This window comes from Paramisgurnus dabryanus, chromosome 9 (assembly GCF_030506205.2).
Source record: "Paramisgurnus dabryanus chromosome 9, PD_genome_1.1, whole genome shotgun sequence".
In the NCBI taxonomy this organism is placed as follows: Eukaryota; Metazoa; Chordata; class Actinopteri; order Cypriniformes; family Cobitidae; genus Paramisgurnus; species Paramisgurnus dabryanus.
In genome coordinates, this window is record NC_133345.1 from 38,293,303 (window position 1) to 38,317,472 (window position 24,170).

General features: G+C 35.1%; 1 protein-coding gene across 2 annotated transcripts; it reads left to right on the forward strand.

The window, feature by feature from the left end:
• Nucleotides 1-3,239: 3,239 nt before the first annotated feature.
• wt1b (WT1 transcription factor b) lies at nt 3,240-23,564 on the forward strand. Of its 2 annotated transcripts, none has more exons than XM_065260442.2 (9): nt 3,240-3,884; nt 6,159-6,281; nt 6,893-6,983; nt 11,377-11,445; nt 11,909-12,005; nt 15,401-15,548; nt 20,135-20,224; nt 22,900-22,992; nt 23,092-23,564. In XM_065260442.2, the coding sequence occupies exons 1-9, from the start codon at nt 3,482-3,484 to the stop codon at nt 23,199-23,201; spliced, it is 1,224 nt and encodes a 407-aa protein (XP_065116514.1). In that variant the 5' UTR covers nt 3,240-3,481; the 3' UTR covers nt 23,202-23,564. The 2 variants fall into 2 exon arrangements, with proteins under 2 accessions (XP_065116514.1, XP_065116515.1); XM_065260443.2 differs by having other exon boundaries at nt 22,900-22,983.
• The last annotated feature ends 606 nt before the right edge of the window (nt 23,565-24,170 follow it).

Sequence of the window (24,170 nt, forward strand, 5' to 3'; positions counted from 1 at the left end):
CTCCTTCTTCAGAGTGGGGTCTAAAAAGCACAACACAAACTATTTGTGATGCAAGTGTATATTTATTGGTCAAAAACATGCAATATCGAACAGTGACTTTCAGCATCTGTAGCGTTTAGTTTGAGCTTGGATATTTATGGATGTTTATAAAAAACATTATTTAAATGATTAATTATTAAACAAAACAAAAAACACAGATGACATGATATACTTACGCTGTAAAACAAACCTTAATTAATGTACCTTAAAACGAATGCTTTGTGTTTTATTATTATTTTTATTAATAAAATAAAAAAGGATTTTATTAAACATACATTCTTATTAAAATCAAAAATTACCTCTGACCAATCAAAATTAAGCATTTAAGATCACCTTGTAATAATGTGCCATATAAATGTAGAAAAGGTTTGTTATCTAGTGATCAAGATTGTTTATTTGACATGATTATTAGGAAATATTTAAGCTACAGCAAGGAATTCCCCATTTCTTTGCTGTTACCAGATGATGAATGGATGGATGAATCAGACGCTCTGCATTCTCATACACATCCTCCTGAGTTGTCTTCACATTTTCAGACTCTCCAGATGTTCGTGGTGAAGAGCTAAAGATGTGGCTCTTAGGCTACTGGACCTTCATCCTAACATCATTGTTTGACTGATCCTGAACTCAAGCCCAGGACAAATTGAGACATATCTTGAGTAATTGGTTCCAGGAGGGCAACTGCATCTTAAAAGAAATGTTATTGACAACTGACATCATATATAGTGAAAATATAACACTTAGGGGCGGTTCCCGGGACATGGTATAGGTTAATCCAGAACAAGGCCTTATTAATATTATGTCATTTAAGAAGTTTTTACAAACATACCTTACAAAAACACTACTGATGTGCATCTTAAGACAAAATGATGTCAATGAAATATTTTTAAATTAAACAGGACAAGGTGTTTTTAAAGTAAAGCAGCAATTTTTAGCAAAATAAAGCAAAATAAATGAATTATGGGAAAATTAAAATGAATGAAATAATACAATTAGGCATCAAACTAAAATTAGGAAAATAGGAAATAAAAATTTTAACTTGATTAAAAAATGAAAAGCATAACATTCCCAGTTTATTCAGTAAAATAAAAAAATGTTATTTAGTATGTTAAAGGGCTGGGGAGTTAAAGCTATTTCATGCATTCTGACTTATTAAAGGGGCTTCTACCAACCTAGAAAATGTGAAAAAGAAAAAAGATCAACCCAGTAACTTAGTTTTGGAAAACCAGTCTCTGCAAGCATGTGAAAAATTTGGTTAATTGAAATTTGGCTCTCCTTATGATGTCATAAGGAGCTCTTATTATAATAATACCGCCCCTTAATCTGCACTTCCTAACCACAGCACTGCCATTTAGTGGAGAGAGAGAGAGAGAGAGAGAGAGAGAGAGAGAGAGAGAGAGAGAGAGAGAGAGAGAGAGAGAGAGAGAGAGAGAGAGAGAGAGAGAGAGAGAGAGAGAGAGAGAGAGAGAGAGAGAGAGAGAGAGAGAGAGAGAGAATTGACAGCGTTTCAATTTCAACAAACCACTTCATTGTGATCAGTGTTTGAATTTTATCAGCTCATTTGCATTTTAAAGGACACACCCAAAACGCCACATTTTTGCTTACACCTACAAAGTGTCAATTTTAACATGCTATAATAAATTATCTATATGATATTTTTAGCTAAAACTTCATATATGTGCTCTGAGGAAACCAAAGATTTATTTGACATATTAAAAAAGTCTTGTGACACATGGCCCCTTTAACACAGTTTAAGAGTCAGATTCCTCATGCTAAACATAGGCAAAGTGTCAAAGGACGTATGACTGTGTGAGTATTTCTGTACCGAATGCACTTCATCAGAGTTTGTACAAGTTTCAGATTTTTTATTTTGGAAAAATGAAAGATTAATGCATAACAATCTTGCTTTATTTCTTTTAGTGGTAATTTCAGTGCAGAAGGTACAGTGGAAGTCCTTATATGGGCGGCCTCCAGGTGTTCAGATTTATTTGGAAGCTGATCTGTCTTTCATAAATCTGGTAAAACTAAAGACGCTTTGGATATATGAAGGATGTAATACTACTTAATAGGTACTCAAGATTAACATAACATAAGCAGAAACAGTGTGTGTTATGTGACCTTAAACACTATGTGACCCTGTATACCAAAAATGATTATTTAATATTTTGTAATGAATCATAATAAACCCAATCATTATTTGATACATGATCTGGGGCTCCCTGCACCTCCTCTCTATCCATTAAGAGGTCCTTGGCCAGAAAATGGTTGAAGACCACTACCATAGAAGAGACTTTTGGTTCCTGGCAGAACTATTCAGTCAAAGGTCCTTAAAAGCATCACCTGTAAAGAACCTTTTGTGAGAACAAGATGTTGAAGGTTCTTTATGTAACCAGACCTAATAATTTGTGCTTAAACAGTGAATGTAAGTGAAACCTACACTAAAAACTGTATAAATACAGAATACTATATATATAAAATTAAATACAGATTTTTCACAAATCATCTTGTCTTATGTTTTTGTTCTTTCATTTAAATGTGTCATGTTCCCAAACAGCCTACAGATTCTGCTGGTATTGCACAAATGTTGCTTAATCGCAAGCGCACACACATCCATCATATTAATTGAGTCTCGACTTTGACAACACAAATTCTTCAGATAGCACTTATATATACTTTCCACGCTGTCAACACTTCAGCCATACAAGTTAACAAAACAAACAAAAAAGAATCAAGTCAAATCAATCCAGCTTTCTTTAACAAGTCTCCATAAAAATTTAAATCATTTTAATGGTTATCATAACAAAATGATTTTAGTTTATGATCATTACTGACATTACCAAAGTGTATGAGAAAACAAACATTATAAATCAAAAGAAATATTGTTGGCAAAACATCACATCACATCTCACCACCAACTACCAACCATATCTGTATGCATGCACAATAAAGCAACACACAATAAAGAAATGTTGGTGTGAACAGAAGGCCAGATACCCACAGGACTACTGACACCCACACATATGTACACATATTCACAACAAAACATTAGTCAGACGTTGTTGGAAAGTGCTGTTCAAGTAATAGATGAGTAAGTGATTTTTAAGTGATTTTGATTCACACCCCCTCTGACTCCTCCTCCAGACATAATGAGGTGTTTTTAAAGCCAACATACCCAGAGAAATGTACTCCTACCTCAAACTCTCATGATTGCTGTACATGTCTTACCCCTCACCAGCGCCTCCCACCGCATCGCCCATCACCACCGATCTCAGGAGCAGACCAAGTCTTAAAATCTGCTCAGTTGGACCCCTTGTAGTATATCTTAAGGGGCAGAAGGCCTCTCAAAGTACTCTTCCGCTGAGATTTATTTTAGTTATCAGCACAGGAGATCTCTTCGTCGTCTTGAAGAGTTGATATTTATTTGAGTGTGTTGGAACTTAAAATGCTGACAGAATCGTGTGGCCTGATGGGAACGGACGTCAGAGACCTAAACGCCCTTTTACCGGCGGTCCCGACGCTTCCTGGGGGGAACACCAACTGTTCACTGCCTGTCAGCGGAGCTCCGCAGTGGGGGCCGATGTTGGACTTTCACACAGGCACCCCGTACGGATCTCTTCCCACACATTCGTTCGTCAAGCAGGAGCCGGTCTGGGGCCCCGTGGAGCCTCACGAGGATCCGCACTGTAGTGTAGGGGCCTTCACTGTGCACTTCTCAGGCCAGCTCACAGGAACCGGAGGCATGCACGGGGCTTTTACTGATTCTACCTCCAGCAACAACAGGATGTTTTCTAGTGCACCCTACATGCCAGGCTGTATGGAGAGTCCTCCTGTACCACGCAACCAGGGTGAGAAAGTTGCCCCTTTTTTTGTCTTGTCATGGGTCACATTTCTTGTTGCACTTACATTTTTAAGTTTAATCAATTTGAAATTAAAATTACATTTCAACTTTTTAGACTATTGTGAGGAGTTGCTCTAAATCATGAAAAATAAAATTGAAATAACTTAAGCTAATTCAACTTTATTTATATAATTTATAGCAAGAAAGTTTAAATTAATTGTATTTTAAATCGATTTAAATTTTACAGTATATCTTCCTGTTATAAGTTTGTGTTCAAAGAAATTATAAAATCTCAGAGTGGTATTTCAAATACGGTAAATGCGCGTGTGTGGGTGTGTTTATTTGTTAAGTTAGTCATAGTTAGTCATAAAAGTTCCCTTTTTACTCTCCAAAGATATTTTTAGATTTTTGTTTATACAAATAATCCTAACTTTGAATAAATGAATACATTAAATATACATTTTTATTAGTAAAATATAGCATTATTCAACTGAAAAAGTACAATTGTTTTAGTAAATAAAATTTTAAAATCCAAACAGACAGTAAACGTATGGTTTTAGGGAATTAACAAATAAAAACAATTAAAGACACTTTAAATCACGTAAAGAGATTTAAATGTTTATCAAATCCTTAAATAAGCAGTTTCCTGTGAAAGAATATTTTATTTTAACAATGTTTTGTTAATCAACCTTTTTATAGAGACAGTATAACAATCAATAACTTTCTTATAGCTTGGTTGGCTTGTTAGCGAGCTTTTATTTATTTCATCAAGTGCAACTGTGCAAACAAGTCCAATACAAAACAGTCATACATCATGTGATTCTGAAATCATCAAAAACATGTGTATATACGGTATAAGTTCATTTAACTCAGCACTTATTTAGACTGAAATTTTCATGTTGCGTACAATACGATATAATATCATCATTGTGTCAATCATTGACTAAACATTTCCACATCAGACTGCATATTTGACATGCGTGTATGCACTAATGCACATGCGCATCACTGCTGTAAAGAAAAACAAGCTGTTTTGAACTGGGTCCATGTTTATCAAAGCAAACAATGATCACCTGAATGGTGCATTGACAGAAAACTACTTTTACTACAAAACAACATAAAAAAATATTAAAATATTAATTAATAACTATTTAAGGCCCAAAGATTTCTTATTGTCTGACCAAAAAAAGCAACAAAGAAATTATTCAGGTGCAAATGAATTATGACTATCTAGTACTCATAATTTTAAGTTAATTACACTTGGATTTTTTACGTTTATGGATTTTTTAGGTTAAAACTTTTTAAGTTAATTGTCCAAAACACAAATGTTAGGTATTTTGTACTTGATTGTTTAAGTAAAGACAGCATTAGGTTTACAGCGTAATAACTGTATAGCACCATGACTTTTCTTCACTCTTTAAAAGCCTCTTTACTTTTAAGCTGAGGGATCTGAACACAAATGTATATTGTAGGTGTGTTTAAATGCTGATAGTATATATTCACCATGTCAGTCCTTACTATAATTTATTATTATGGACATGTCATTAATTATGCCAACATGACATGCAGGTATAGGTGATGCTGGAATGCGTGTTGTTGTATTGCATTTAATGGATTTCTTTATTTAATTTTTACAATGTTACAATACAATATTAAAGATGCTTGTTTGCTATATTTATACTATGTAAATTTTTTATTTTACATATTTTAACATGGTTTAAACTAGGGATGCACCGGTACCACTTTTTTGGAATACGAGTACGAGATAACAGCTAGCTTTAGTCATATAATTTAACAAAAAAACAAATGACTAGTTTTCCAGTTTGTTGTAAACTCTGCTTCTTTGGACAACACAAGAGGAATTAACCCCTTACACGCCGCTCAAACATAGACATTTCTCAGACCGTGGTATCGATTCCAAGTATCGGGGGACTTAACGAGTAGTAGAAAATGTGGTATCGATACCAGTATCGGTATCGGTGCATCCTTAAACACACTTCTCTAGCTGTAGTGCTTGAAGAATAAAGAAGTTACCTGTTAAGAGGACACCCTGTTAGAAAACACATATTAATAAGACTACATGCAACACAGCCGGTGGCAACAATAATTAGGTTTCTTATCAAAATGGAAATGTTGTTCATTGAAACCATCAGGGTCGACCACATAGGGGCAGTCTAGAAATTCAGACTGCACAGGACAATTTTACGAGACACAAAATCTGACCCGATGAAGCCAGTTTCTCCTGATATCAGTCTATTTTATTGCTTTCTCTATTTCTCAGGTTATGGTCCAGTGGCACTGGATGGAGCTCCCAGTTATGGTCACACACCTGCACATCACATGTCACCATATCCCAACCATTCCTTTAAACACGAGGACCCTATGTCTCCGCAAAGCACCATGGGTATATATACTATTTTTCAATGACCTGAACAGTTTTTGCTCAGCCTGTGTGATGAGTTTTAAGTCAAATCTGTTTTACGATTAAATTGGAAGTTAAACCCGTTCCACTCACATTCACATGATGGCCCAGGAAAGAAGCACATATTTAAAATCCACAGTTGTGGTAAATATGCACTTTTCTTCCTCAAACACTCCAAAACACAACAAAATGCATGTTTCAAAGTTTGTTTAATATAAATGATGTTGGTATAAATTTGGGCAGTTAACAGGAGGAAACAGAATTGTGGATTGTGAGAAAGAGGTTTAGAGGTGTCAGGGGATTGATTCTGCGTCTATTGCCCTGAGAGTTAGCGGTGACTGCTTTATGGTCTCAGGGAGCCCTGAGATGTTTGGATAACCTCAGTAAAAATGAGGCCACACTCCCATTAGAGTTCTTTGTTAGTTCTCCTGTAAAACGCTTTATTTCATATCGAAGCATGAGGTCTTTGAAGAGTCATCACAGTGTGATGAATTTTTCTTATTTAATATTTGCATTTCTTTGCTTGAGGATAATACACAAACTGTATGTTTTTTGTGTGTTGTATTATAATTGTTTTGTAAAAACACACACAGGTGAGCAGCAGTACTCCGTCCCTCCGCCTGTTTATGGGTGCCACAGTCCTCCTGAGAGTCAGACGTTGCTCTGGAGAAATGCATTTAACAGGTATTTACTTTACAATGGTTTCTCATATTTACACATGACAAATTGCACATAATTGAGCTAATGAAGATTTATATGATTACATAATAATTATGGCGATTATCGAAACTAAATAATATTCACCAAAGCAGGGAGGAAATAATAACAGTAAAAGCAATACATTACATCATAGAGAAAACGTCCCAAAGAAGTTACAAAAATAGGACTGCTGAATAAAAATACTGTTCTAGATTTAGTACGAATTTAGCTTTTTCAGCAGGATCTGTGTTATGCTGTCAGCTGAAACAGAAAAGAATCTGCCTTATCATTCAGTTTGTAATAACAAGCAAAAGCCATTTTACAGTAATGCACTTTCAGTTCTGTTAAAGGTGCCAAAGAATTCATTGAATGTGTTAAATTGTTCTCTAAAGATTTGTGGCTTTATTAAGTGCAAAATTATCCAGAAATAGTAACATGTCCATTTACAACCCTATTATTTGCCTTTAGAATGAAACGGTCTAACATAACTTAATTGAAAGGGTCATGAATAATAATGCTGAGCTCTGCTCTGATTGGCTGTTTCACAGAGCAGCTTCTTTCAGTAGCTCTGTATGTGTTATAACAGACATTGGGCCCTATTTTAACGAACTAAGCACACTGTCTAAAGCGCACGGCACACGGTCTAAACGGGTGTGTCCGATTCCACTTTTGCTAATTTAACACTGGGAAAAATGGTTTGTTTGCCAACCGCTCAACCTAAAAGGGTTGTTCCTATTTTCATAATGGAAGTAATGGGCGCCGTAACGATTTGCTATTTAGATGGCGAAATTTGTAAACTGAAAAACTAAGCGGAGGAAGAAGACCACCATTTTAAAGCAACACTAAAGAGTTTTTTTTACCTAAAAATAACGTTTCCCAAAAAGTTTTAGTGGTTCACGCACTCAAAACAGGGTGAATGTCACTTTCACATTCGCTTTGCAGCTCTCTATCGGCCAAAACCGCAGTAAAGAAGTTTCCAACCGTCGGGTAGTGGTCCTGTAGTTCGAGTGAAAACTACAAAAACTTGCTTTACGGCAGACCTACAATCCAATCTGAGCCAGCTATGCTGCAGTATTTACGACAGTGGTAATGAACAATTACGCTTCTAACCTGTAGGGGGAGCAAAGAGCAAAAACTCTTTAGTGTTGCTTTAAGATTGATGTTAAAAGAAAATTTGTTTTCATTTGTATTGAAACTGTTATTTTTTGGTATAAAAACCTTTAAAAGTCATTTTCTTTTAGTCATGGAAGTAAAATTAGCAGGCTTTTAATTAGGGCTGGGCAACATTTTTTTTTTGATTAATCGTTTTTTTTTACGTGGTTGATTAAAAATTGATTCTCAAAGAGCAGAATCAAATTTTTTCATATTTATTTCCGCAAAAATTGAACGTAAGATTAACCTTAATCTAATTACTAGTCTTCTTCACTAGATGTGACCCTCTTTTTTTCCTTGCGCGATGTTACCTATAGGAGCGAGAGGCAAGCCTGTCATTAATTCATTCAGTGCTTAAAATGGCTGTTTCAGTTGCTTCATCCACGTTGATGCCACCTTCACATAAAAAGTCAGGGGTATGGAAGCATTTTAGATTTCGAAAGCAAGATGACGACGACAACGATAGTGTTGTGGCTTTTAATTTCTTTTTATTAATAACCCACTTGTAAACTGCTGTTGTTCACTGTTCTTTTTTGTTAATATAGTATTTATATTAAATCTATTCATTGAGTTGAATCGACAATCGAATATGAAAACCGTCCCGAGAACCGTAATCGAAAATTGAACCGAGAATCGATAGCGTGTGAATCAAAATCCAATCGATTTGGAACAAATGAATCGATACCCAGCCCTACTTTTAATTGCTGTGAATGTATGGATAGCCTACATGGTCTGTGTTATCTCAAAAATAATTTACAAATATGCAAGAAAAGGTTTGTACTCTAAAAATACTTTATTTGCCACAAACAGGAGATAAAGAATTTACAAACGTGTGGAGACAGTGCCGTGAGTGCTTTGAAAAGTTTTGAAAATGTTTCTCATCTCACCATATCCACCGACACAGAGTCATCATCTACAAAAAAATCAGTGGGGTAGCATTAAAAAAAAAAAACATTTAAAAACATATGCAATATTCAACACGTGGCGCCAAACTTGAAAATGATAATTGCGCCGGGTTGAAACTCGAAGAAGCAGTTGAGTCATGCATCCCTGCTGAAAAAAACAGCATACCAGCAAGACCAGAATATGTTGTGTTTTAGTGCTGGTTTGCTAGTGAACACCAGCTAAACCAGCACCAGCATTAGCACCAGCTAAACCAGCACCAAACCAGCATTAGCACCAGCATCCCATGCTGGTCATACCAGCAAGACCAGCATATGTTGTGTTTTGGTGCTGGCATGCCTGTGACCACCAGCTAAACCAGCATCAAACCAGCATAATACCCATGCTGGTCCATGCTGGTTTGATGCTGTTTTTTTCCAGCAGGGATTGCGCTGCATTGCGCCGGGTGTATGTTAGAGCCCCTTATGTTTGAGCCGGGATCAGTCGAAAATTCAGAATTTGAGGAATAATCAATTATTTGGAGATTGTTAATGGACGTTTCTGAGTGGAAAGTTTGTGTTTTTTCAGTAAATGCAGTATATGCACTAGTAAATTCATTATTTACTCTAAAAGCAATCATCCACTAGATATTATTTTATCACCCTTTAAATAAGACCTCTTAAAGTATTTGGTGTTATAGCTGGCATTACCCTCCTTTGTGATTGAATTCAGTCTGCGTGGCTGAAATAAATCCTCTGTACGTCTGCATAAAGGTTATGAACTACACAGCAGCTCTCAGCAGGCCAAAATACACTCACAGTGATCTACTGCCCGTTTCCTCCGAATTCCTCTTCGCTTCTCCGCCTGGCTCTCCCCAGAGAGAGGGGAGAAGGACAGAGAGATAAAGAGAGACGTGTTTCAAAATAAGAAGAGTGAAATACTTTTATGGTGCATCTGGAGCATGTCTCTTACAAAAGAGCTAAATTTCCCCTTTTGTTTTTATAGCATAACAGCATACAGCTAATATTAACGGAGAGTAAATAAAGATCGAATGAAAAGTTCACATGAAGAAAGGTGGAAAAGTGTTATGCTCCTTCCCTCACCAAAATGAACCATAGTTTTACTACAAATGAATCCATGGTGAATACACATTTACTATAATAAAACCATAGCTAATTGGTCTAAAAGATGTAGCAAAGCATGCAATCCTTCTTCTCTCATGTTGTTTAGAGAACAGAGAGAACCAAAAATTGATAAGACCCGAATGTAGCGTTCCCACTTTGCCCCCTCCTCATTATAAACACAGTTCTGGTGCCTGGAGCTCGGAATGCCTTTGGGAATCATCACAAGAAGATACACAAACACACACTCGCTCATTCCTATCAACCTGTGTTCTGGTGACCCTGCAAACCTTCAGTTTTTGGCAAGAAAACACGATTACAAGAGCGGCGAAAAGGGAAATTCCAGTATATTTTTCATCAACAAGGTCTGGCCTGAAAACTGTGTCTTGCATTTCGAAACACTGCATGAGCTGTAACAGAAAACATTTTGGGAAGCGATGTGCCAACCAGACATGAGAAATGTCAACTAGACTGCTCTCTCATAATTACTATTAAATCAATAAGAATGAGAATGAGAGTAAGAACAAGAATAATATGAATAAAAATAATTAGCAAATATTAATAATAATAGTAAATAATAATAACAACAACAATAATAGTAATAATAATAATAATAACAACCCAAATACTATTACTACTACAAATAATAATAATAATGCTATAACAATTCAAATATTTATATTTATAGAAAGAAATAATTACTAATTTGCTTGTCACACACTTTTTAATAACTTTATACACAACACACAAAACTTTAAATGTTTTTAAATCAAGTATTTAACTAAAAATCTGCTCTTGACCTTTAAATTGCTAAATCAGCCGACAGAAATGCCAAACAGCAAATGAGTCAAGACCACTTCCCTAAACTCCTTCCATTATGCCCAGAATTCAGTGTGACATCACTCTCTTACATCATTGTGCCAGGCACTCAACTCTAAAGCCAAAAACATGTCTGAGGTGGCTGTGTGACCTCTGTTAACTGTGCTGTGATGTGCGTATGTAAGCAGTTTTCACAGTATAACTGATTCCTTTAACAAATACAGTGATGTGAATCAACAGTCACATCAACAAACAAAGCAAAAATGAAACCACATTTGAATAAGTAGTGATGTTAAAGCAAATTCCTAAATAACATCTTCCAGGACATCATTTTTTGACCACTTTAAGATGAGTAATGAATATTGTGTCACATGACCTGTAATTGATCTTTTCTCCATTGTCAGTGATAATCTCTATCAGTTGGATCGTGGAACCTGGAATCCCGTCAGCCCGCTGACACCCAGCATTAAAAGGTACAGACTTTTAAGGTACAACTACAGTATCTGTCACCCTGCTTTATGATCGCTCTCTACATTCCCTGAAATTTACAATTCAGGTCTTTCTGTCTAGGTGAGCAGTTTTTGGCAAGTTTAGATTGTATCAGACCTATGGCTATGTGGGACTACCATATGCCCTAATTTAATCGGTTTTGGACTCTTCTGTCCACTGATGCCGCTCAGCATTTTGAAACAAATGCGCAGACTTTATGTTTGATGAGCTGTGTAAACACTTGACCTTAGATGACTGATAGCGCTCATCAATTTATTTCTGCCTACACCAATACTTTTTTCTTTATTCAAACAGAAAGGCTCTTCAGATGTTTAGGGTTCTTTATGGAACCATTTAGCAATAAATGGTTAAGCTATAGCATCGTAAAGCACCTTTATATTTAAAAGTATATGTCTGATTGTGTGCTCTATGTGAATTTATATCCAGTCACACTTCAAGTTATGATGTTGAACCGTCTGCAGCAGCTCCTGTGGTCTACACACAGTACCATATCCACACACATGGGCTCTTCAGAGGAATACAGGTGGGTGGTTACGCACTCTCATTTTATATATATATATATATTTTTTTTTATATATATTTATATATTTTTAAATATTATATATTATGTATTTATACATAATAATTACACACAATACACAGAAATATAATACGCATACACAAACTTTTAGTTTGTATGTGACAAATCACGATTAGTCTTTTGACAGCCCTAAGATTCTGTATATCTCTATTAACTGGGTAAAGAACTACAATTTTATGTGTTTATACAATTTTTGTTATAGTATATTAAAAAATAAACATATTTAAAAACATGCATTTTCAAAAAAGATGCACACTTCTTGTATCCAGTATTTCTTTTTTAATATTTAAAAACAATTGCAGTTTAACATGTAAGAGCCAAATGTTAATAGTTATGAACAACTATGAACATTAAACATTGCACAAAAAAAGTACAGCATAAGATCAACACATGTAGAGCTCTTAAACATATTTTGTTTATAACTTTTTAACTTTCATTAATTTTGATTAATGTCAGGTATTCACAACATATAGCCAGTCTTCTCCTAATGACTAAAATTGCACTACATGTTTTCTTTTTTAGGCTAAACAGCCTTTCTATTGTGCATAACATACAGATATAACTGTCGGGAGTTCGCCCCCTAGTGGTGGCAGTCGTAATAAAATTGCAGATTAACCCTAAATCTGTCATGGGAAAGAAACTCAATCCAGTGCAAGAACCTTTAATCTACGAATATATTTATAGTTATTAATTTACTTACCAGTAATCAATCGTTAAAGTATTCGAGTGTTACTGATAAAGTGAAACAAAAAAAGACTTAATACTTTTTACTTTGCACACAGTTTGATTAGAACGCACTGAAATACATTACTTCCGGTCGGCGTGTCACATGCGGTGTAGTCGCATAAATTAATTTTCTGTAATGCATCCAAAGCTCGAACTGGATAAGATAAATACGCGCAACCCCTTTCTGACACCCTTTCAGTGTTTTCGGCAGTCATTTGTCACATACAGTGGAAAGGTAAAAGTAACCACGCTGAATTTAAATCAGACTAAAGCCCCCCTGTTTACACTGTGCGATTTTAAAATAGTATTTTAGGATTGTTGCTTGCCACACTGTGCAATCAAGATCGTAGTTAAATCCATATGATCTCAGGTTCCATCAATGTCAGACTGTACGAGTTTGACTTTTAAAAATCGGACGCAAGCAAACAAACGCGTCTGCAGTTTTATGTCATCGATTGACGACAGAAGGAAAAACAAGGAGACGAGACGAGTACCTGGAATTTGAATTTCCAGCGCGATTTCTCTCCAGGCTGCTTCATTTTTATCCTATCATAGTACAGTGGCGATGACACGTTGTACAAACACTCTTTATGTTTCCATAAATCCACAAGTTTCTCCTCCTGCTGTACAGTCCACCTGGCTCTTTTTGACATTTGTCTGCGTTGATTTGTTGTTGTCGCCGCACACATTGCGTCATCGGGTTCTGTGCTTCTATTGGCTCTTGATCTGCCAGTTGTCGTAGGGAGATGTCACACAGCAGGATTGTCTCTCAAAATTTCTGACACTGCCAGAATTTTGTCGGAGGATAATTTTGATCGCAACGGTCATTAGTCGGCTGTCTCTGAACATGTCAAACTACTAGCGATCAAAGACGGCAGATTTTTGCCTGGGATTTAAGAAATCTTTTAGGCTTTTAAAATTTGTCCCAGACAGCTAAATCGTTGCTGAAATCTCACAGTGTGCACCAGGCTTAAGGCCATTTCTCAATACGAAGGCTGCAGCCTCTGGAGGTCGCATTTCCAGGCTGCATACGTCATTAAGTCTTATCAGAATTTTAACATTTATAAAGTTGAATATTACTCTTAGTTAATCGCAAACTGTTAGCAAATAGGGGTGTGTCTACTAACCGTACTGTTAAGCGTATGTGTGCGGTGGGTCTATTAAAGAAAGGTCAGGATTCTATTGGGGTAGGGTTTGTTAAGGTGATTTCAAATGCTTTCAGAGGTCATGCACCCTGCCTTTAACGGTTTATAAATAATTATATACCGTATATGAAATTCTGCTATTATCCACTAGGTGGCGCTCTTATCCGACTTGTCAAACGCTGAAACGTCCACTGATTCAAAACAGTAAAAACTCTGTGTACAGTAGGCTATGCTTTGATGATTGTTTTGAATCTGATCTCTAACAAAAGTCCTTTACAAAAATGGTATATAGTAATAAACATTTTTTTTATTTTGTTTGAAAGCATTCTGTTCTTTTATATTGTATATTTATATATTAATAGAAGAAATTTTCTGGAAGGCATTAAACTTTTGTGAAATCACAAAAAAATGTTGGCGCTGACTGGCAACTTAAAAAAAAGCGCTGGTGGTGAAAGAGTTAATAAGTTAATAATATACATTTAAGTGAAATTTAAAATCATTTTATAAATTATTTCATATTAAAATATTATTAAATATAAATATAATATTATTATTCATTTGTTAAAAAGATGTAAATCTAGTACATTTTAAATATTATGTAGTGTAATGTTAACATTATGTACAGTATGTTAAAATTATGTGAATGCATACAATTTTTTCTATATTTCTGAACGTAACCATCATAAGAAAGTATCTAAATGCAGTCTTTATTTGATACGTGTTCCTCCTCTTTATCCATTAAGGGGTCCTTGGCCTGATAAAGGTTGAAGAAATCAGATCTAAGCAATATATAATGCAATAATGTTTGATGATGCATTACAGTTAAATTATAGTTACCAATACACCCATATCAGTAACACCTTCAGGTTCAACTCGGAGGTCATTTCCACCCCTTTCCCCCCCTTCCACACACTCCCAGTCCAGCGTGACTGCGGCTCTGCCATTCCCAGAATACTTGAACACTTTCACCTCAAGTGTGAGATTTACACTACCAGCGTGCGCTTGATCAGTCAGGCCTGTTGAGCAATACATCACCGCTTACAACACAAACATTACAAACCCAGTGCGTAACGAAAAGCAGAGGGGTCTCTGGAAGAGAACGGGAAAGATTATCTTTCTCACGGCCCATTAGCTGGAAAGGTTGGGTTTCAACTCTTCTCAAACCCTCAGCTGATACATCATAAGCCTTTAATGAACGGCCATCAGAGCCTTAGAAACAGCAGAGAATATCCAGAGACCTCTCGGTGTGTTACAGTTACTTATTTACAGTTTTTTATCCTTAAGACTTTTGAAAGCTAAACTGATGTTTAACAGGCTGTGTGATACGAGCGTTAAGTGATACAGAGATGCAGAGCCAGTGTATGGTAACTGGAAAATAACACAGGAGTTATGTGAAAACAAACAAGTGTTGCAGAACTGGCATGTGAGGTTTGTCGATGGCCAATTGTATTCTCTCTTTATCTCCAGGATGTGAGGAGAGTGCCCGGCATCAGTTCGTCTATAGCCAAGTCATCGGAGACCAATGATAAACGTCCTTTCATGTGTTCATACCCCGGCTGTAGTAAAAGATACTTCAAACTGTCCCACCTGCAGATGCATGGCAGAAAACACACAGGTGAGCTGTCACCATCAAGTGTTCCTGTAACTCAGTGGTAGAGCAATACAGTACAGTTAATTGTAACTTTAGCTAAATATATGGACCTTGTAAAAATACACTTGGGTCCGTGTACCTTTTGATAGTTTGTTTTTCAACTTCAAATGAAGTAAGCAGAAACGAGAAAACGGCCCCTTTGTTCGTTTTTTCGTTTTTTACCGAAAGACGAAAAACGAGATTTCGGGTTGATTTTTCGTTTTTTTGTTTTTTGGTAAAAAACGAATAAACCACTCTAAAATTCGTTGTGACGTGTGGGCGGTCGCTAGACGCACCTCTCCGCCAATTGGTCAACCAAAATGTGAATATGTGACATCATCCGTTGTTCCTCAAGTCTGTTCAACAAAATAAAAGTCCTCCGCTGCTGTAGCCTTCTGATCTGTTAAATGTACAGGTCCTAGATTGAGCTATCTTCTGTGTAACCTAAGTTTTGAATAAATATTTATTTCTGGACTGTTTAATGTTATTATGTTATTTTATTTTAGATGTTTGGTAAAGCGCGCTTCCCATATACAGCGGCGACTAGAGGAGGTAGATAAATGTTCAGCCAAGTGTAATACAGTAACTTTTCTTAAACTTCTTAAAATCATGGAGGTAAAAGTGAAAAGTTTTTTGGATGCTGCAGCAACAGCTAGCGTTGCCACATATCACATAAAATACAGGATTGTCCGGAATTATTTATTAGATAAATAATTGATGTGTACAGAATCTTACCGTCTCTTATACAGTACACAAATTTAATAAACACACAAAGAAAATAATTAGTACCTCATAGTAAATAATCAATTTCTAAAAACAGAGAAACTCAAAATATCCAGACAGAAACAGTTCTGCGGGGGAACTTCTCCTGATTGAGCTTCACGTTTCTTTATTGTCGGAGATCACCCGCATTGGCTTGGCTAAAATTTATCACGAAGGAGGCATACATATTTCTAAAGACATCCTCATGAAAACAATTTCGTCGAAATAGGTCTATAGTAACTGCCTACAGTTTACATTTTTGCTCATAAAATTGTAAATTTCAATATTTTTTAATCTATTTAAGCTCTTTATCTATTTTATATTATATAGGCCTATAGGCCTATAACGTATTCGGCTTCGGGCAGATCTCAAGTTTTTAGCAAGGCAGAATAATATTCACAGTGCAATATTTGCTACTGGCTGTATGAGTACATGACTAAAATGGCTTGTTTTTAGTCACATATTTGTATTGAGGCCAGTCACGCATGTTTGGGAAGTAACAATGCTTTTACGTAAGTAGATTTTTCAGTATTTCCACCCCTGCAAACATGACTCTTGCAGATATAATAGAGAGTAGGCCAACATTTTTATATTTCTCCATAAACCTTCGAATAATAACAAAAAATGTTAAATAAACGTATATATTATATATGTATTATTGAAATATATTTTAATATTTTTCATATAATTCCACAAATTCTATTTCCCAAACTCAGAGCAATAAAACACAGGCCTAAATAAGAAACATTTTTGCAAAATTGTTCTCGACTGTGTGTAGATCACCTTGTAACTTGTGTATAGATTAACCGGTTCTTGCCATGAATATACTCAGAGATGTTAGAATGCCTTAATAAATATATAAATAAATAGTCAATAAACGAAGCCAATTAGGCTACCTAAAACATTCAAAACATAATTTCCCGAGAAAAGATTATAAAGATTTATTGTAATACATTTTATAAGTAATGTCAAACTATTCATTATATTCCTTATCAGTTGGTGTTGCAACCCTACCTCAAGGCATTATGTGGTATAATTACGAAATATTTTATATTTATTCGTATTCATGGACACGCTTTTCTGCTTTTTTCGTGTGACCACATTTATTTCTATAAATAGTTTTTCGTGTCCCGCCCGGCTCGCACGACTTTATGTTTAATGTTATTTTAAGTATTGTTTTTCCTGTTTATTTTATTTTTAAATTATTGCTTGGTGTTGGGGTTAGATTTGGGGTTTGGGTTAGGATGTAATTTTATGTATTGGTATTGCAAAACTATGAAAATCATAGCAGATTTTTTTGTTAGTATTCGAAGGTTTATGGAGAAATATAAAAAGATAGGCTACTTGTGCAATAGTCATATTTGCATGAGTGGGAATACTAAAAAAATCTAACGACTGAAAAGTACTGTCAAACTTCCCAAACATGCAGTGTGACTGTACTAAATACAAATCTTTGACTAAAAAGAAGCCATTTAAAAAGTACTCATGAGTATAGCCATGGCAAATATTGTACCGCTTGAATTCCGCTTGTTAATGTACCATGTAATTTGCAAATGTATCTTTCATTCATGTTTTTTTTTTGTTGGTGCTAACACTAAAATTAGAGACATAAAAATAAATATATCTAAAATTATTATATTTATTTATTAATTAATTATTATTATATATATTTTTATAAATAGGTCTAACATTCAATATTGATATAAATATAAATGAACAATTATTACAAATCTATTTAATTAATAATGTCTTAATAATTATCATCATTCTTACCAGCAATGAGCTTAGCTCGATCATTATAAGCCAAGCCAATGCGCGTTATCTCAATAAAGAAACATGAAGCTCAATCAGCATTTATGCATTATGCAGAACTTGCTTGTCGTATTCTGTCCTCTTATTTTGAGTTTCTCTATTTTTTAGATATTGATTATTATTTACTGTTAGATCTTGTTATTCACCACACAGCAAATATCATCGTGTGTTTATTAAATCACGTGTACTGTAAGAGATTGAATCAATCCAATATTGATTTGATTCAACATCAATTCTTCATAAAACAAATTAATCCGGCAAAAATGTGCCAAAGCTTTCTGTTGCACTGTGTTGAAGCATCCACCAAATTACTTGCTTTTACATTCATGAAGTAAAAATTTAACAAAAAAATATTATTTTAGTTGTAATAAACAGATTAAAAATAAGATAATTTCCTCTTCACAAGAACGCGATTTGTGGTTCATTATTAAAAAACAAAAGCGCGCACACAGAAATCAACCGAAGACAAACCGAAATCATCACTTCAACAAAATTACCACATGACATTGTATTTTTAATAACTTTTCATATCTGTCATATAAATCAAACTTTATCTCTTGTCCAAAACTGAAGAAAGTTACGTATTTACACTTGGTTGAACATTGCACTTAAGAGCGCTTTCTACGAGCTACTTAACGAACATTTGTGGTTCATTTGCGTTTCCCAAAGATGCACGTAACGATCGCTCGCATCTTTATTTAATATATTAAATATAATAAATATTTAATATAAAATACCAACTTTTCCAAAATACAAAAAAAAAATACGTTTTACTTCTTTATTAATTTATGTTTTGTCGTTTAAATTTGATTTCTCATTTGAATTTTTAATTTTTATAAGATTATATTATATATTTAATATAAAATATATTATATATTTAATATAAAATAAACAAATAAGAACCCAATAAATAAATATAGCCTACATTTAAAACATTACATTATCGTCATTGCAGGAGTGCAATTTGCTGGTTGTCCTGCAGGTGTCCTTGTAACTCTGTTGTCTTACGATGCACTTAAGAATTAACGATTACTCCAGACCACTCGTAGATCTTCGATGATTTTCAAGTGCTTGTTACGAAGCTTTTGGGAAATTCTAAGATGATTCGTACGATCGTTCCCTTACGAAAATACTCCATGGTTTTACTACAGTTAAAACTAAAAAACCATGGTTACTGTAGTAAAACCATGGTAACCACAAAATAGCATGGTTTTGACAACTAAACCATGGTTAGTGTAGTAAAACCATAGTTTTGCTGATAGTAATCCATTCACCAAAAACATGGTTACTACAGTTTTACCACAATAAAACCATGCTTAATTTTCGTAAGTGTTTTTACGATCTAATTAGCCTTATGATGCTTTTGGGAAACCCTATCCTATCTGCGCTGTTTATAAAGGGTAGCGCGGCTTCACCAAATATCTAAAATAAAACCATGCAGGTGCAGATTAATATTTATGAAAAAAAAATGGTCCGAAACCCGTTAAGTTACAGAGAAGAAAGCACAATTTAAGACCTGACCTGTAAAGTTTAAAGATTAGCCTATTGCTACAGCAGCGGAGGACTTTTATTTTGTTGAACAGACTTGAGGAACAACGGATGATGTCACATATTCACATTTTGGTTGACCAATTGGCGGAGAGGTGCGTCTAGCGACCGCCCACACGTCACAACGAATTTTAGAGTGGTTTATTCGTTTTTTACCAAAAAACAAAAAAACGAAAAATCAACCCGAAATCTCGTTTTTCGTCTTTCGGTAAAAAACGAAAAAACGAACAAAGGGGCCGTTTTCTCGTTTCTGCTTACTTCATTTGAAGTTGAAAAACAAACTATCAAAAGGTACACGGACCCACTTGTGGCGCCCCCTCATGGAAGCTTTATTGTAATGACAACTGCTTTGTCCACACAGTTGTCTGTCCTCATGATTTGGTTCAGATGTTTAGATCGGATATGAGATGATAGGCCTAGTATGATATGATGTTTTCTCACATGTGTAGGAGAGAAGCCATATCAGTGTGATTACTCCGGCTGTGGACGCAAGTTTTCCAGATCTGATCAACTCAAGAGACATCAGCGCAGACACACCGGTTAGTCATTCATATTCTTTACCAGAGCTTTAAAACAGTTTGTTAGTGAATAAGTATCTTTTGGAGGTCTTCTGTGGATTAAAGAAATGTACCTGAATTACTTTTTTACCCAACACATCCTCATCCCATGGCGTCAATATTTGACGCCACTTGACCATGCGTCAATATGTTACGCGGAGGGTATACCCTTCGCGTCATTTTTTGACGAACTGGGGACTTCAATACTATTAGGTACGCGAAATTAAACAGTTGTCGCCTGACATTGGGGTTAGGGATAGGTTTGGGTAGGGATGTCATTATGTAAATCTAACCCTAAACCGACGCAAAAATGGTAAGAAAATGGTACGAAAATAGGAAAGAGAATGCAACGGACTCAATAGTATTGAAGTCCCCAGTTCGTCAAAAAATGACGCGAAGGGTATACCCTCCCCGAACCCGAGGTGCAGAAAGAATTATTTTTAAAGACCAGAGACAAACCCTAACCCAGTGGCAATTCTTTTTAACCTGACTGGACCCAAAGGTAAACGGGCACCGACGTGTGTGCAGTCTGCAGCCCCGCACTGCAAAAGATGACTTACTTAGTGTTTTTGTCTTGTTTTCAGTAAAATATCTAAAAATTATTAAATTAAGATGTATTTTCTTGATGAGCAAAATGACCTAAGAAAATAAGTTTAGTTTTTAGACCAAAAATATCAAATTTAAGTAAATTAGTGCTTAAAACAATTAAAAAAATCTGCCAATGGAATAAGAAACCTTTTCTTGAAATAAGTTTACTTTTTTCATAAACACTTAATTCAAGAAAAAATTTCTTATTCCATTGGCAGATTTGTTTGCTTGTTTTAAGCACATATTCACTTAATATTTTTGTCTAAAAACTAGATTCCTAGGCATTTTGCTCATCAAGAAAATACATCTTAATTTAAGAATTTTTACATATTTTTACTAGACAAACAAGACAAACATACTAAAAAAGAAAGTCATTTTTTTTGCAGTGCACAAACAATTTGACCCGCTGCTCCATTTATTTTCAATAGTTGTTCAACGACAACACCAAGGTAACCGCTAAAATGTGCATTTAAAATTGATTGACAGGTCTGGCTCAATGAAAATTAACCTACCGGCAGCCACGCTTTGTCACAATCGCTCTTGGCAAACAGAGGAGGGGTTGGAAAAGGACTCGTTGCACACGCTACAGATAGGTCGCCTCGATTCTGTTTGGCAAAAACACATTCATTTACCTGAAATCTGACCCGCTATTATTATACCCAACCAGTGTCCAAGGCAGAAGGCACACCTAAAAAGGTCTGAGGTCGGACCTCGAGTTTTCAGATTTAAGTGGATCCATAAAAGCCTAATTTAAGTGGACCTAAAGTGATGCTGTTTACTTCAATATTTTCCATGTAAATTGTATGTCCATCACAACAAAATATATATTGTTGGAAAGGTCTAAGCCTCTAAAATACACATTTCAACAGTGTTTTAATAAAATAAATTATGTAGGGAGAGTAATTGATTCATTTATCAAGAGAGTGTGCCACAAAACATTTCTATCCTGCGAGATGCTTACATTTACTTCAGTGTTTTGCATGGGAATTCTTATCCAATCATGACAAACAATATATCGTTTGAAAGCTCTAAGAGTGTAGTTTTCATTTATCATCACCATACCACACAATTTTTTTTTATGTATTTATAACATTAAACCCCTACTCTAAACATAAAAAATCTTGACAAACTATATATGACTGGAAAGCTCTCAAAAGAATGTTGTTTTGATATTTCAAGGTCATCTGATGATAGAACTAAAGTAGTGACAGTTTTTTGTTACATGACCCCCCATAGGAATGCATATTAACTATTATATATTCATAAAACTATATCCTATTATAAATCTCTAAGAATGTAGTTTTCATATTTCAAAACCTTTTTGCAATAATAATAATGCAGTGACAGTAATTTATTCATTTGTGACAAGAGTATGCAGAAAACCGTTGACACCTAGTGGTCGTTGTTGGTAAAACCACTAAAAGTGTGACACAAACCTCATTTTTTGGGATTTTAACTTGAGGCTTCTAGACCAAATAATTTGAAAGAGTAATATTAATTTGAAGGTGTATATCACATTTTCACCCCTCCCCACTCAAAGGGTATTTGCACCACTTTTAAGGACACCCATACAGTATCTGGATAAAAAATAGAACCAAAATGTTGATGACTCATGTCACACTCAGGGTCATGTGCAAGTTTGTATCCAATGAAATGCTTTCTAGAATGAAAATCTTCCCTCCTCTTTATTACAAATACCACAAAAAAAATTTAAAACAGGAAAGCAAAGCGATTACATACTGGACTTAAGCCATATATTTTAAGTGTCCTGGAGTATTTTTTATTCTTTGAGTCCTTTTAAAGCTTGAAGTTGGTCACCAAAACAACAATTTTAAAAAATCTGCATTTGGGTTCTGAAGAACAAAAAAGATGCTGGGTGTTCAAACAACATGAGGGTGACTAAATAATTATAAAGTTTAAATTTTTGGATAAACTATCCCTTTAACAAATAAAACATTTACGGCCAATTTGTTTTTGCCGTTGTACACTTAGTTTTTTAACAATCTAAGTCCTCTACTTTCATAAGGTGTCTGAAGCCTATTGTTTTCTTTTTTATTTTGGTCCTGTAGGTGTCAAACCATTTCAGTGCGAGACATGCCAACGAAAGTTTTCCCGCTCAGATCATCTTAAGACCCACACGCGGACTCATACAGGTAAAACAAGTGCGTAAACCTTTTTTTGTCTCAAACTTCTATTCGTATATAAATTTAATTCATTTGACATCTCTTTAACATGTGTTCATGTTCTCTTTCTATCCTCAGGTGAGAAACCCTTTAACTGTTGTTGGCCGAGCTGTCAGAAGAAGTTTGCCCGCTCAGACGAGCTGGTCAGACATCACAGTATGCATCAGAGGAACATGACCAAAGTCTAGTCTTCAGTATGAAGAACACTGTATATAAAACACACAGACAGACGCTGAGATACTCTCAATAGATGGACCATGACCACATGAGCTGTTAAAGTTACAGCCACGTGTGAATTTGTTATAGTGTGACAGTCTGGGAACAGTACAGTTTACTAAAGGCTTCAGGGGACAGTTTGAAAATGAGGAATATTGTACATCTCATTTTGTAAATAATGACTGGTTTCTGTTTTTTTATCTTCATATTTTTGATCAATGTTGTTAAAGTGATTGCACTGGAAATATTTCTTTTTTTTGTGCTGGGACACAAATTTACATAATTTGGAAAGTCCATTTAAGAAAAGTGAAATTTGAGTAAATTTGTTGATAACATTTGTGTAGTGTCATTGTATGTGTTATTTGTTAAGTGACAGGTTATATTCTGTATAAGACTACATTATACAAAAACATTTAGGATTGCTATGTACAGGACATTGAGTTCTTTAAAGAGCACCTATTTCATTGCTAAAAAACTTTATTTTGTGTATCTGGTGTAATACAATGTATTTGCGTGGTTTATGGTTAAAAAAACACATTTTTGTAGCTCCAGATTTCACTCTCTTCCTGAAATGCACAGATTTGAAAAGCTCTGTGTCCCTGATTGGCCAGCTAATCTGTACGTTGTGATTGGTCTAAATACCTCTGAAGTCAGCCAGAATCGTGACGCTCATTACCATGCTTGAAAGATTCGGTTGCTAACAGGAGTTAACTTACAGGCTGTGAATCCGAAGCGGGAGGAATTATGGTAATGTCGGTCTTGTCTACATCACCAATCCCAGGAAGTAAACTGTTGCCTACAATCCATGTGTTTGTTGTAGTCCAAGAAAAGAGATTTTATGTTGGAGACGATAACTTGCGTCATCTTTACTTTGGGGTTTGTACCTTTTGCATATTGTTAACATGTACTAATACACACTTACACACCAAAGGAAATGTGAA

Excerpts from the sequence above, each read along its gene's own strand:
- wt1b (XM_065260442.2), top strand. The coding sequence starts at position 3,482 with ATGCTGACAGAATCGTGTGGCCTGATGGGAACGGACGTCAGAGACCTA. Across the intron at positions 6,984-11,376 it reads TGGAGAAATGCATTTAACAG|TGATAATCTCTATCAGTTGG; the intron begins GTATTTACTTTA and ends CTCCATTGTCAG. Across the intron at positions 11,446-11,908 it reads CTGACACCCAGCATTAAAAG|TCACACTTCAAGTTATGATG; the intron begins GTACAGACTTTT and ends ATTTATATCCAG.